The 14,705-nt window shown below is 36.0% G+C and overlaps 1 protein-coding gene across 3 annotated transcripts in view; it reads right to left on the bottom strand.

Moving 5' to 3' along the window:
* Nucleotides 1-14,705, bottom strand: part of STRN (striatin) — a 123,217-nt gene that overhangs the window by 47,888 nt on the left and 60,624 nt on the right. For all 3 annotated transcript variants that reach the window (XM_063648814.1, XM_054474891.2, XM_054474892.2), the window contains 4 exons: nucleotides 14,112-14,190; nucleotides 10,932-11,099; nucleotides 7,863-7,998; nucleotides 2,194-2,329 (listed from right to left, as the gene is read on the bottom strand). In XM_063648814.1, coding sequence (XP_063504884.1) covers nucleotides 2,194-2,329; nucleotides 7,863-7,998; nucleotides 10,932-11,099; nucleotides 14,112-14,190 — 519 coding nt within the window. The remainder of the gene's footprint in view (nucleotides 1-2,193; nucleotides 2,330-7,862; nucleotides 7,999-10,931; nucleotides 11,100-14,111; nucleotides 14,191-14,705) is intronic.

Raw genomic sequence — 14,705 nt, 5'->3', positions numbered from 1 at the left:
GCACAAATCAGTTTTATTGTAAAATGTTTCAGATGGAAAAAAAGTTACAAAAATCCATTTTTGTTTGTTAAAAACATTAGGAAACCTTTTCCTTGAACTTACCTAGGGGAGTTTTCTTATCAGTCACTACATATAATGACCAAGCAATCATGAAGGAGAAAAAAGTTCAACAGAATTTTTAAATGAATGAGAGAAGGAAAAGGTATCTTACTTTTTTTCATTTTGGCTTTAGAACTCTTTTATTTTTCCTTCAGAGAAGAAATATACCAAAAAATTAGGGATTTAATTAGTATTTCTAATGTGTATAACAAAAATGTAAAAAAAGTTCTTCATTTTAAGCAAAACACGCTAAGTAACATTTAGACAGAATTAATACCTGCGTTCCAGTCTTATAGCCTCTGTTCTGGTTCTTGAAGGTATATTAGAATCTGTATTTATCCTAAGGAAATTAACATAGAAACAGAAAAGCAAATACTACATGTTCTCACTTATAACTGGGAGCTAAATAGTAGGTACTTAGGGACATAAAGACGGCAACAAAGACACCGGGGACTACTAGAGGCGGGAGGCAGGGAGGGCAGTAAGGGCTGAAAAACCAACTGATAAGTAAGGGTACTATGCTCAGTACATGGGTGACAGTATCATTTATACCCTGAACTGCATCATCATGCAATATACCCAAGTAACAAACCTGCAAATATACTCCCAAAACTGAAAGTTGAAAAAGAAAAAAACAAACAAAAAACAAAAAAATACTATTTATAAATAGGGTAATCTGTATAATTTGGGACATGTATCTTTCTTATTGAGAAGAACACTCAATATTGAAAAGATAACAATTAGCTGCAAATTATTTACATATTTATAAAACTAAAATCTAAACTTCAGTTATTCACACAACATGAAGAAATAATTTAAAAATTCATATGGAGAATTCAAGTTCAAACATCATAAAAGGCTGGACCCAAACCAACAGATCCCTATCCTCTTCTGGGAAGAACATAATATAAAACCTAACTTTAAAAAAGTAAATACAAGGCTGGGAGCAGTGGCTCATGCTTGTAATCCCAGCACCTTAGAAGGCCGAGGCGGGCAGATCACCTGATGTCAGGAATTCGAGACCAGCCTGGCCAACATGGTGAAACCCTGTTACTACTAAAAATACAAAAATTAGCCAAGCCTGGTGGCACACACCTGTAGTCCCAGCTACTCAGGAGGCTGAGGCATGAGAATTGCTTGAACCCAGGAGGTGGAAGCTGCAGTGAGCCAGGATCACGCCACTGCACTCCAGCCTGGGTGACAGAGTAAGACTCGGTATCAAAAAGCCACTGCACTCCAGCCTGGGTGACAGAGTGAGACTCGGTATGAAAAAAAAAAAAAGTAAATATACCTCTGAGCTAGAAAGAAAAACAATGAAAACTTTCAGGTGCCAGTAATTAAGCATAAACATAGCAGATCCTGCTGTTGCAACTCAGTCCTGGCTATAAGCCTTAATGCCTGTATATACAACTCTAAGTAAGATTTCTTTATATATGTTACAGACAATTAAAAATGTAATTTCAATATGGCACTGCTTTCAATAGCAAAAAAAAACCCTAAGAGTACTTTTAACAATTTATGCACAACATTTTTACAGGAAAAATTAAATGACCTTTATTTTTCTTTTTGAGACGGAGTTTCCCCAAAATACTTGTTTTAACTCTTATTAGATGTTTAAAATATTTGATTTTTTAGGACATTTTGAGAAGAAAAATTCTATGCCTTTTATGAACTGTCAAATCTTAAACTACGATGAATGACTGACTACAATTTTTTAACTCATACTTCTTTTTGCATGTAAGATGTCAGCAATGAGATCTCCAAAAATCCTCTAACTAAAGTCTCATAATCAATTTCCACAAAAATCTAGATTTGCAAGTTCTACTGTCTAAACAGAAAACAGAGAATATTCTATATAGTAATTCAAATTCTTTTCATACTGTATTGCTGTTTTTTTTTCTTTTTAAATGAGGTAGTTATATAATGTTCCTTAAACATACACACACATTCACCCTGGATAAAGGGTGCTAGTAGTAATAAGTTCACAGAATGCTCAATATTTCAACATTATAGTTAAGATGTTGCCCTCCTGGCAAAATATTAATTTCTTTTATTTACTTAACATCTCTGGTTGGATCCAGTATGCTTCCTTACCCCAGTCTGTTCCATCACCTGCACTTCTAGATTCATTGTCTCCTTCCTCTGATGTAACCAAGAAGTCAAACTCCTTGAGAGCTTCTTTTGTATCTCGATCTTCACCGCTGTCAGGCAATGCTTTTTTCCTAACAATCTAATGAAAAAAACATGCTAAATTAAATAAAGGAGATAGTTTCCCTTTACCACTGAATAAGAAAATTCAATTATTTTCTTCAGAAAGTATACCTTTGTTGGGTTAAATAACTGTACTACCTAACTCAGTGAAAATCACATAGTTTTAAAAAGATGTACATTATAAATTTTAAAGCAGTAATTTAAACTTTGCTCAACGGTATTATGGCTTGTTTGTTTTAAGTAAACTAACGGAACCACATACTGAAATATAAGACATGTACTGAAACGACAGATAGATGATTTACAAGGTTCCCATAATTATTTCTACTGCCCTAACCTTGCATCAGTTTTCTCTAGTAGCTCTCCATGTATTTAATTTTTTCCCTAAAATGTTGATCTTTCAGAGTGCATCTAACTTAGATTTAACAACAAATTGGTAAAGGCTGTTATGGTTCATTTTTCTATATTTAGAAATAACTCTGGAATCACAAATCCAATTGAAGGGCTAAAACTTAAGCTGAATACATGCAGAGACAATTTTTGTGATCTACATGCCTAAGCTCTTTATGAACTGTCTCCATCTCAGTCACCTTTACCAACATGGGCCTAAAGAAATTAGGATGCTAGGTTTGCATTTTCTTTGAATAAAATTTCAGTATCTCAGTTTCTCTAGACTTCAGCTTCTTCACTTCATGCAAAACAGAAATAACATGATATGATCAAATGTTATCGCTGGGCTATTATGAGTGGCTTAAAATCATAAAAGTTTTACAGGCAGACCAATAGGACAGACTAGAGAGTTGAGAAGTAGACCCCAAGAGATGACAAACACGTGACTTGTATGGTCCTGTTCCCTTGCTGTTAATTCGTATCATTCATCAATCACAGCATTCTTCTTCAAAGGCAAGATACAGCCTCAGAAATCCTTCTCAGCACAGCACTCCAAGAAGCCACTACCAACAGAACAAAGGTGGCATCATAGGTAATTCCTATCTAGCCTTAACTGTCCTGGTACATATAAAAACTGTATAGGAGTGGCTGGGCGCGGTGGCTCACGCCTGTAATCCCAGCACTTTGGGAGGCCGAGGTGGGTGGATCACGAGGTCAGCAGATCGAGACCATCCTGGCTAACACGGTGAAACCCCGTCTCTACTAAAAATACAAAACATTAGCCAGGCGTGGTGGCAGGCACCTGTAGTCCCAGCTACTCAGGAGGCTGAGGCAGAAGAATCGCGTGAACCCGGGAGATGGAGCTTGCAGTGAGCCGAGATCGTGCCACTGCACTCCAGCCTGGGCGACAGAGCAAGACTCCGTCTCAAAAAAAAAAAGCAAAAAAAACAAAACTGGATAGGAGAAATCAAAGGATTATTTAATGATGCTAGAATAATTTGTTTAACTGTTTGGGATATTTTCCTAAAATCAAGAAATACTTCTATGCTTACAGCACCTCCCAATCTAACATCTAGCAAAATCTATTAGACAAACAAACAAAAAAAGCAAGATCAGTGTGGCAGACTGGGAACAAAAAACCCGTGCTGAATGTGTATTCTTTTATAAATACAAACTATATTCTAATAATCTATTCTAATTTTCCCTAGGTAGCCACACTAAGGTAGAAAGGTGTATCTGGGCCAGGCACGGTGGTTCACGCCTGTAATCCCAGCACTTTGGGAGGCCGAGATGGGCGGATCACGAGGTCAGGAGGTGGAGACCATTCTGCCTAACATGGTGAAAACCCCGTCTCTACTAAAAATGCCAAAAAAACAAACAAACAAACAAAAAAAACTACCCAGGCGTGGTGGTAGGCACCTGTAGTCCCAGCTACTCGGGAGGCTGAGGCAGGAGAATGGCGTGAACCCAGGAGGCAGAGCTTGCAGTGAGCTGAGATCGCGCCACTGCGCTCCAGCCTGGGAGACAGTGCAAGACTCCATCTCAAAAAAAAAAAGTGTATCTGAAGAGTTATGCCAACAGGACACCCCAATTCTCAGAGTTCCACATATAAATATATTGCTAATCTACCTTCTTTTACCCTAGAGGCTTAATCCCTCCATCTTCTAGACTCTGATGAGTTGCCAGCTGTAATTCAGAGGGACCATCACCAACATCTTACAGACAGAGTCCTTGTTCTCACTGCCTGATAAAAAGAGCAGGCAAAATCCGTAAGAAGCATGTGGAACCTCAAATTGCAAGTATGAATGTATTTTCAACATTAAATATGGTATTAAGTAATAAAAGCAACTCTTGGGGGGAAAAACTGTTTCTAGTCTCATCGCCTCAGTATAATCTTACAAAGAATAAAGATAAATGACATTTATTACTGTCATTGCAGATCACTATTTACTAAGTATCCCACTTTAAATAAATAAACCAAAAGTCCTCTGCTTTTAATGTTTAGGTACAGAAGAAAAATGAATTGTGTTTACCACTGGAGAACAGCATTGAACAGGAAGGTGTAGAGTTTGTAATAATAAGCATGTATTACTTTTCTTCCTGACATAGAAGGTTCCACTCCACTTCTACCTTCAATGAGCTTATAAATCAATTTAAGAAATTAAGAGAAAACCAAAGAAGTTATGGGTTGCACAGGATGCCTAAGTAGATTAGAAAAATGAATAAACTGTCACTTCAAAAACCATTAGGAGGGCCATGACACAAAGGAATGTGGGATTCTTTATAATGTGGCTAAAAAAAAAGTTAATAGCTCTTAGTTCCATTCTCTTTCCTCCTAAAGTTCCTGAACGTGGAGACTAAATGCTGCTGCAGAAGTTAGGCTCCACACAGTTTGAAACTGATCATTTTTTACATGCAGGTATAATCTCAGGGTTGTTATTACATTTAACTGGTGATGACGAGAATACTGATAATAATGATGGCAAAGAAAAATAAGGGCCAAGTGCAGTGACTCACACCTGTAATCCCTGCACTTTGGGAGGCCAAGGCAGGCGGATCGCCTGAGGTCAGGAGTTTGAGACCAGCCTGACCAACATGGAGAAACCCTGTCTCTACTAAAAACACAACATTAGCCGGGTGTGGTGGTGCATGCTTGTAATCCCAGCTAGTCGGGAGGCTGAGACAGGAGAATTGCTTGAACCCGGGAGGCAGAGGTTGCAGTCAGCCGAGATTGCACCATTGCACAGCCTAGGCAACAAGAGTGAAACTCCGTCTCAAAAAAAAAAAAAAAGAAAAGAAAGAAAATAAAATAACATTTTTAAAACTTGTTCTACTTGACATTTTAATAGGATAACTTTCAGCTTTCCCTATAGAATGCAATAAGTTATGCTTATTCACTGCTATACAGAATTAGGTTGTTAAAGTCCTTTTCAGCATATAGCTATTTGAGTGTAGCTGTGAAAATTAATGTAATATAATGTAAAAAAACAAGCAAAACTGTTAAAACCAGTGATTTGTTTAGAAATATTTTTTTCCAAAACAACTAAAAAAAAAAAAAATTTTTTTTTTTTTTTCTTGAGACAGAGTCTCTCTCTATCACCCAGGCTGGAGTGCAGTGGCGCAATCTCAGCTCACTGCAAGCTCTGCCTCCTGGGTTCACGCCATTCTCCTGCCTCAGCCTTCCGAGTAGCTGGGACTACAGGCACTTGCCACCAAGCCCAGCTAATTTTTTTTGGATTTTTAGTAGAGACAGGGTTTCACCATGTTAGCCAGCATGGTCTCGATCTCCTGACCTAGTGATCCATCCGTCTCGGCCTCCCAAAGTGCTGGGATTACACGTGTGAGCCACTGTGCCCAGCCAAAACTAAAAAAATTTTTGAGTGTAGTGGCATGATCATGGCTCACTGCAACATCAAATCCCTGGGCTCAAGCGATCCTCCTTCCTCAGCCTCCCATGCAGTTGGAACTACAGGTGTGTGCCATCACACATGGCTAATTAAAAAAAATTTTTTTTTTAGATATGGGGTCTTACTATGTTGCCTAGGCTGGTCCCAAACTCCTGGCCTCAAGTGATCCTCCCACTTCAGCCTCCTGAGTAGCTGGGGTTACAGGCACAAGCCACTGCACACAGCACAGAACTGCTATGATCTGCACTAATTAGAAGACAGTATATTTATTATGTTGTTTACTTAAAAAGACAACAGTCTATGGTTTAGGAATTTCTAGTAAGATCATATGTAATAGTTTTAATAATTAGTTTATAAATATTTTAAATATTTAAATTGATATCACTAACAGAAACATATAGCATCATGATTCAAGGCATTATTTAATACTGAGCTATGAATAAAGTATTTTGATGGAAAAATAATATCTCAATGCCAGCATCCCATAGAAATCACAAGGGACTACACAATTTCCAGATGATCAGGACACAGAAAAAGTGTCATAGAAATTTAGGCTTTTCCTTTTACTATGGTAAATTAAGACACATGCTATTACTACTTGTTTGGGTAAGAAAAATTGGAAGTTACTACTTGAATTTCAAATAATTTCCATGGCAGGGCTTTACCAGTAGAGTACTACTGAATAGTGGTGATGGAAAACAATAATCTGGCAGTAATAATTTGAGTCTCTGATGGAGCCCAAGAAGCAGAAGGCATAAAACACACAGAGGTTACACTTAGGAAGCACTTTATAGTTAAACAGATCATTTTCGCACATAGTGTCTCTTTGTTCCTCACAAAATCCTCCATGGTTAAGATGGCTATTTATAACAATCCTCATTTTACAAATGAAAAAACTAAGTCTGAAGCATTAAGAAACACAAATAATGGCAGAACTGGAGCTTAAACCCAAGTCTTTTAGTTAGAGGTCCAATCTGCTTTATATTACTTTACTTTCCTCCTCTCTATTCATAAATTAATGTGAAAGAGAAAATGCAAACATTTTCCTAGACAAAGCAAAACATGTCCTCGTATCTTACTTAAAAAAGAAGTTAAAGGAGTAGGAGGAAGAAGGAAGAAGAGAGAGAAGGGAGAAGGGGAAGAGGGGAGAAAAGCGAAGAGAGAGGAAAAGGGGGAAAGAGGGAAGAAGAGAAGAAAATGGAGAAGGGAAGAGAAAGAAGTGGCTACTTCGAGACATCTCTCATTCCAAGAAACTGCCATGGGAAAGTCATTAAGCTTATAAACATCTGAACAAAACTTGAGAAGAACCCTAAACAAGAAATCTAACGGAAGAGTTCTGAAAGTTTGCCTGCCAAAACAATCCTGACAAGAGAGACAAAAACTGCATATATTAGAGCTGATGCTAGCTGCCATCAGGCACCATGATGTGTCTGTCAATTCTATTCTCTTGTAACAACCAATAACCCTGCATTGTTATAACACACAATATTTACTATATTCATCTGCCCCATAGAAAAGTTGTCCTGTTTAATGAATGAACAAAAAGTCAAACAGTGAGGAATTTCAAGAGAAAGCTACTATATTAAAAATATTCTCAACTTGAAATCAATATTATAAACTCTCATAAATGTCTCCAAATTCATGAAAAAGAAAAAGCTAGGCGTCAAGATTAAAGAACATGGATTATTTTATGCATTATATAGTATGTATTATACTCCCTAAAAATATTTATATCGTATGAGTTATCTAACTCACTGTTGAAGTATCAATGACGCTTTTCTCTCTTCCATCAACGTCATCATCTTCATCTTCATCACTGAAATCTGCAGCTGCACTTTCAAGGAATTTGAAATTATCCAGCACGGAGGCAGAATCTGTTAACTCAGATTTTCTGGTGTAAAACACGTATATCCTGCTTAGTTAATCTTTTTAACTTCGGCATAAGAAGTAACCCATGATATGTTACATTAACTTCTGTTTAGATGGTAACTATAAATCCAAAATCACATTATCTACATTGATTTCTATCAATTACACTCCCACAAATTTAAAAAGCAATACAGGAAGTGGATACTCTTTAAGTACTTTGTAATCCTATCTACTCACCTACCTACCTACTTACCTACCTATCTACCTGGAGACAAAGTCTCCGGGCTCTGTCACCCACGGTAGAGTGCAGTAGCATGATCTAACTCACTCCAATCTCTGCCTCCCAGGTTCATGCAATTCTCCAGTTTCAGCCTCCCAAGCAGCTGGGATTACAGGAGTGAGCCACCACGCCCTGCTAATTTTTGTATTTTCAGTAGAGATGGGGTTCCACTATGTTGCCCAAGCTGGTCTCTAATTCCTGAGCCCAAGTGATTCGCCAGCCTCAGCCTCAGCCTCCCAAAGTGCTGGGATTATAGGCGTGAGCCACTCATATCTATTTAGATTAGTGGTAATCTAATGTAAAAAACTCCCCCTCCTGATTTACTATTATTTTGATCTTTACACCAACCTTAATGTATTTCATTTTAAAAATATTTTTATTATCTCTACCGCCGTTTTTCTCTACTCTTATTCTCTCTGCAACTCTCCCTTTGACATCTTACGTAAGTTTATACAACTAAGAAAATAATAAGTATGTCATTTTTCTCTGATGCAATCTTGTATTTCTGCTTAACAGCTAAAGTAAAAGAGAAAATGTGTACATAAAGTTACTAACAGCAATACACTAGTCAAATTAACATTGCTACTAGACTTGACCCTGTTGATTAATAAGCCATTAATCTCTTAGAAACAGTTGAATTTTCAAATATATGACTTGAATTTAGTTCCCTCAAAATAAATTTAGTAAAGATTGGCTGGGCGCGGTGGCTCACACCTGTAATCCCAGCACTTTGGGAGGCTGAGGCAGGCGGATCACGAGATCAAGAGATTGAGACCATCCTGGCCAACCAACATGGTGAAACTCCATCTCTACTAAAAATACAAAAATTAGCTGGGTGTAGTGGCACATGCCTGTAGTCTCAGCTACTTGGGAGGCTTAGGCAGGAGAATCGCTTGAACCCGGGAGGCAGAGGTTGCAGTGAGCTGAGATCGTGCCACTGCACTCCAGCCCAGGTGACAGAGTGAGACTCTGTCTCTAAACAAACAAATAAATAAATAAATTTAGTAAAGATTCCAATGGCCAGAACAGAAAGATTTATCTCCAGTTCATTAGGTAATCTTTTAGACAGAGAGCATTTTCCTGGGGAAAAAAAAAAAATGTAGAAACTACTATGGACAAAATTTTCAAAAGAGATCTATCTTAAATTTCAAATCTGCTTACAGCTTTGTGTTTGGTATCACCCTCCCCTAACTCTTTATCCCTACTGAAATCGGACAGATTAGCAACAGTATCTTTGTCATTTTTAAAAGACAAATCAAGGCCAAAACACACAAGAGTGGTCTTCCCTGAAAGTCTTTACTGAAGGTTATTAAAGTATGCATTCTAGTTCTTAAAAACATTTATACTATCAGCCAGGCGTGGTGGCTCATGCCTGTAATCCCAGTACTTCCGGAGGCCGAGGCAGGCAGATCACGAGGTCAAGAGATCGAGACCATCCCGGCCAACATGGTGAAACCCCATCTCTACTAAAAATACAAAAAATTAGCTGGGTGCGGTGGCACGCGCCTGTAGTCTCACCTACTTGGGAGGCTGAGGCAGGAGAATGGCGTGAACCCGGGAGGCAGAGCTTGCAGTGAGCTGCGATCGCGCCACTGCACTCCAGCCTGGGTGACAGAGCGAGACTCCGTCTCAAAAAAAAAAAAAAAAAACAACCATTTATACTACCTAAGTTAACTTGATGACTTACATTAAACCCAGAACGTAAAAACAGAACTAAAGATAATGTCCACAGTCTGTACCTATACAGAGAAATACCATGCCTTACATTTACATATATAAGTTAATGTATTTTTTTAACGCAGCCTACAAAGTTGGAAATGTATTCTTAATTATTAATGAATACATTTTAAGGCTCCAAGGAACTTTGTTTGTAAAAGTCCTACAGTGAACCTTTACCTAATCCCATAATTTTAATTTATATTCCAAATAGCAGGAACTATCTTCTTGCTAGAAAATTTAGAGTTCAATTAAAACCATTCTTCCTTCCTAAACAAGTGTCAAAGTAAAAGTCATAAACATTCACAGAATTTTTGGCTTTTTATTCAATTAACAATCACGGAAATTTTTTCCCAATAAATGAGAATCTCTTTATTGAACTGTTTATGCTTATTTTAACTAGAATTATATATAATTGTATGATACATAATCCAAAATGGAAAACAAAATATTTCAAATAGCTACTGAATTGTTCACACTTACGCTGTCACTTCAAAATAGCTACTTAAAATAGATATTTTATATCAAAGGAAAGATAAATTACATTATTAGATAAACAAAAGTGGTTAAAAAACAGTGTTACTTCTAAAGAATTTGAGGTATTTTTACGATTTCTGGATCACCAATCATGAAACGTCATTCTTATGGATTTGTACTGAATTTCCAAATAAAATCTTTTCTGAAGTTTTATTTAGTGATTAAGTCAATATACTAAAATCTATTAAATAAATATACTAAAATCTGTATTAAATATCACAAATAATATTCTTGAATTAAAAGAGTCATAAATAACTCCAGTCCTTGTTACCTTCTAACCAAATAAAATTTTAGAATTTTTATTAAGTTATAATTAAATTATTTCAATGTCACTACCTAAAAGTACAAGTAATGTCCATAAAACCAAAAATATTTAATAAGAACTAATAATAGCTAAAACACTTTCCAGACAAAATACTTACCCAATCATTGCTGTCTCTTTAACTTCAGCCTCTGTGCCATTTACAACTGAGTCCTGATTTTTGTCATCTTCCCTGTCCGTGACATCACTTGAAAAGCCCAACAAAGCTCGCACTCGTTTAGATTTCACATCAAGAATAGTATCTGTATAACCCACCTCCTGTAGATACCTGTGTGAAGAGAATCCTTAGAGTTCAGTCATACTGGAATCAGTATTCTATAATTTAATATGTAAATAAAAGTATGTATTTAAACTCATCGCCTGCATAAGACTTAACAGTACAGTACTATGCTAGTAAGACTTGTTAATAAATAATCTTCCAGCTGCAGATGGTGCTGTCTCTTGCAGTACCAGCCTCTACAGTCACTGAGAAAAATGAAAGAACTATACAATACACCATTCATTACATTAACCATAAGAAGAAGCTGGTCTTTAATATATCTAATAGCACATTCTTTCCTTTAGGCTGGATTGGAGCTAGCTCACTCCCAGACTCTACCAAATCAGTATAATAGTTATTCCAGTAGTTTTTTAAAATTTGTCATGGATCAACTGTGTGTGATCTATACAGAATGTTCCTAGCATATATCGTCTCCTTCATTACACACAAGAAGGTAGTATTTCTCGAGTCACTTCTACAGAATTGAAGCTTCTATCCTGAGCTTTACATATTTATATATAAAAATAATATAAATTATTTTTATATTATTATAAAAATAATATAAATTATTTTTATATTATTATAAAAATAATATAAATTATTTTTATATTATTATAAAAATAATATAAATTATTTTTATATTATTATAAAAATAATATAAATTATTTTTATATTATTATAAAAATAATATAAATTATTTTTATATTATTATAAAAATAATAATATTTTTATTATTAAAATAAAAATAAACCACAATTAAATTGTAGAACGTAGGGGGTGTGTGTACACATATGTGTGTATGTTACTGAAAGGCAGCAACACAAAAAAAGAGCTAAGGCTTTGTATTGAGAGCTAGATCTGGGTCCTGTTTCTGCCACTTACTTGCATAACTTTAATTCTCCTGAACCTCAGTTTTCTATCCCCTAAAACAGACACACCTAATATTGTACCTGGCATATAGACAGGACTCAATACCTATTAACACCAAAGTTGACCAAAACAGACCAAAAGTGGCCGTGGCAGGACCATGAAAAAGGTAAATGCCATTAATAAACATGATAGACAAACATCAGACATTAACTTATAAGTAGGCACCGAGTCTACTGGATGAAAGAAGAAAACAAAGGTTGATGAGATAACCAGTTTAAGTTCAGTTTATTAACAAGATTTGGTCTTAGTTATTATAGCTGAAAGAGTTATCTCAGAAATATATGTGATCAAAGGGTTACCAAATCAAGATGCTCGTTTTTCAGTCCCATCCAATATTTATAGAAAGATCTCAATTAAAATTTGGATAATAAATTCCCAACTTTCCTAAATTTAAAGTTCTTGAAAACTGCTTCAAAGATGTTATACTTTTCCATTTTTAACAAATAATATTTGAGACATACCTCACTTTGGCAACAAAATCACATTACAAATACCTGTTTCAAAATTGCTCTTGCCATAGATAAGCTGGTTTTACTCAACAGTTACTTCCTCATTCATTGATAAAATGACACCTTTACTCAGAAGAGTAGATTATGGGTCCTTTGAAGTTTTTGAAAATATCTCTTGGAGAGCTCATTATGAAACCATTTTTTGTTTAAAAAAAAAGATTAACATTCTAAGAACACATCTATTTTAAAAAGGAAGATGTGTAAGTCATATTTAAGATCAAAGTGTGAGCATTAGTAAAAATTCACTTATTAAATATCAGAAAATATCTCATTTTCTTGTAACTATCTAGATTAAAAAATACATATGCAAAGACATTTTAAGATTCTCTTTCCGTAGTCAAAAGTAATAGCTGCTATACATCCACTTTGGAAACCTTGGGTTTAAACTACTTATAATCAACCTCCAAAAAACCAGGTAGTAAATTTCATTTTACTGAGGCACAAATCTGAATATGAGTTTCAAAGGTGGTATTCAAGAACCAGGCACTCAACTGGTGAGTCTAGTCTACCTCTTGATATCAGAACCTCAACTCATCTTTGTTTACTCTTTATTGTCTCAAATACATATTAATATTTTATGGAAGAAAGTTGACCGGGAGTGGTGGCTCACACCTGTAATCCCAGCACTTTGAGGGGCCAAGGTGGGGAGATCACTCAAAGTCAGGAGTTCGAGACCAGCCTGGCCAACATGGCAAAACCCCATCTCTACAAAAATACAAAAAAATTAGACAGGCATAGAGGCAGGCACACACCTGTAGTCCCAGCTAGCCGGGAGGCTGAGGCAAGAGAATCACTTGAGCCCAGGAGGCAGCAGTTGCTGTAAGCCAAGATTGTGCCACTGGACTCCAGCCTGGGCGACAGAGTGAGACTCCATCTCAAATGAATGAATGAATCAATGAATGAAATATATGTTAGGCAATATTTGCAAATTTGGAGAATTCAAAAAGTTCTCCAATTATTTAAAAGTTTTAAAACATAACAAAATTGCATGTAAACACCAATTGCACATTTTTTTTTTTTTTTTTTGAGATGACGTTTCGCTCTTGTTGCCCAGGCTGGAGTGCAACAGTGCAATCTCGGCTCACTGCAAACTCCACCTCCCGGGTTCAAGCAATTCTCCTGCCTCAGCCTCCCAAGTAGCTGAAATTACAGGCATGTGCCACCACGCCCGGCTAATTTTGTGTTTTTAGTAGAGATGGGGTTTCACCACGTTGGTGAGGCTGGTCTCAAACTCCTGACTTCAAGTGATCCATCCACCTTGACCTCCCAAAGTGCTGGGATTACAGGCGTGAGCTACTGCGCCCGGCCAATTGCACATATATTAAAATGTTATATATTCATACATAAAATATGCAATGAAAATAATAACTTTAAAGTTATAAAATTCTTTTAACTATATAAGTTCTACCACACAGAAGAAGTATTTAATATGAAAAAGGAACAGTAATTCAATTAAGCTTTTTCACAGCATCCGTATAAGAGATAAAATATTCATCTGACTTGAAAATACACAGTAAAAATAACTTCATAAAAACTGTTTCTTGTCTTCAGCCATTTATAAGTTTGACTATGGGACACTTACTGTCTGAGTAGTTGTCGACCTTGTTTCCACATTAACTGGCTGTTTTGTTGTGGCTGCACTTCTGTTTCATTACCTTCATCTAGAAAACATTAAGTCATAATAAAACTGACTTGTTTTACGTATTAGAGGGCATCTTAATCCATTAATAACGTCCAATAAACATTTATAAGATTAAGAATATGTAAAACTGCAACTGTAAGGTATGTGTTAAGATAATGCAAGTTCTGTTTTTTAACTGTAATTTCTATAACAAAACTCTAATATAAATTATTGTTACTGGATTTCCCTAAGAGTAGCAGAACTAAAATAAATACATTTTCCCTATCTTTAACTAGACTGAGAATTTTTCTCCAGAACAAAGACTTATCCAATCAAGTCACACAATGAGAGCCAAATAAAAGTATTATAAAGTAGCACATCAGAACTAGAACAAGTAAATAATAACAATAATTGAACATTTAAAAATAACTAAGGGTATAACTGGATTATTTGTAACACAAAGGATAAATGCTCGAGGGGATGGATACCCCATTTTCCATGATGTGACTAGTACACATTGCATGACTCTATCAAAACATCTCATGTACCCCATAA

The sequence above is a fragment of the Pongo pygmaeus genome, chromosome 12 (genome assembly GCF_028885625.2).
Source record: "Pongo pygmaeus isolate AG05252 chromosome 12, NHGRI_mPonPyg2-v2.0_pri, whole genome shotgun sequence".
Taxonomy (NCBI): Eukaryota; Metazoa; Chordata; class Mammalia; order Primates; family Hominidae; genus Pongo; species Pongo pygmaeus.
Note: the sequence above shows the minus strand (reverse complement) of the source record. Positions and strands in the feature narration are given on the sequence as shown.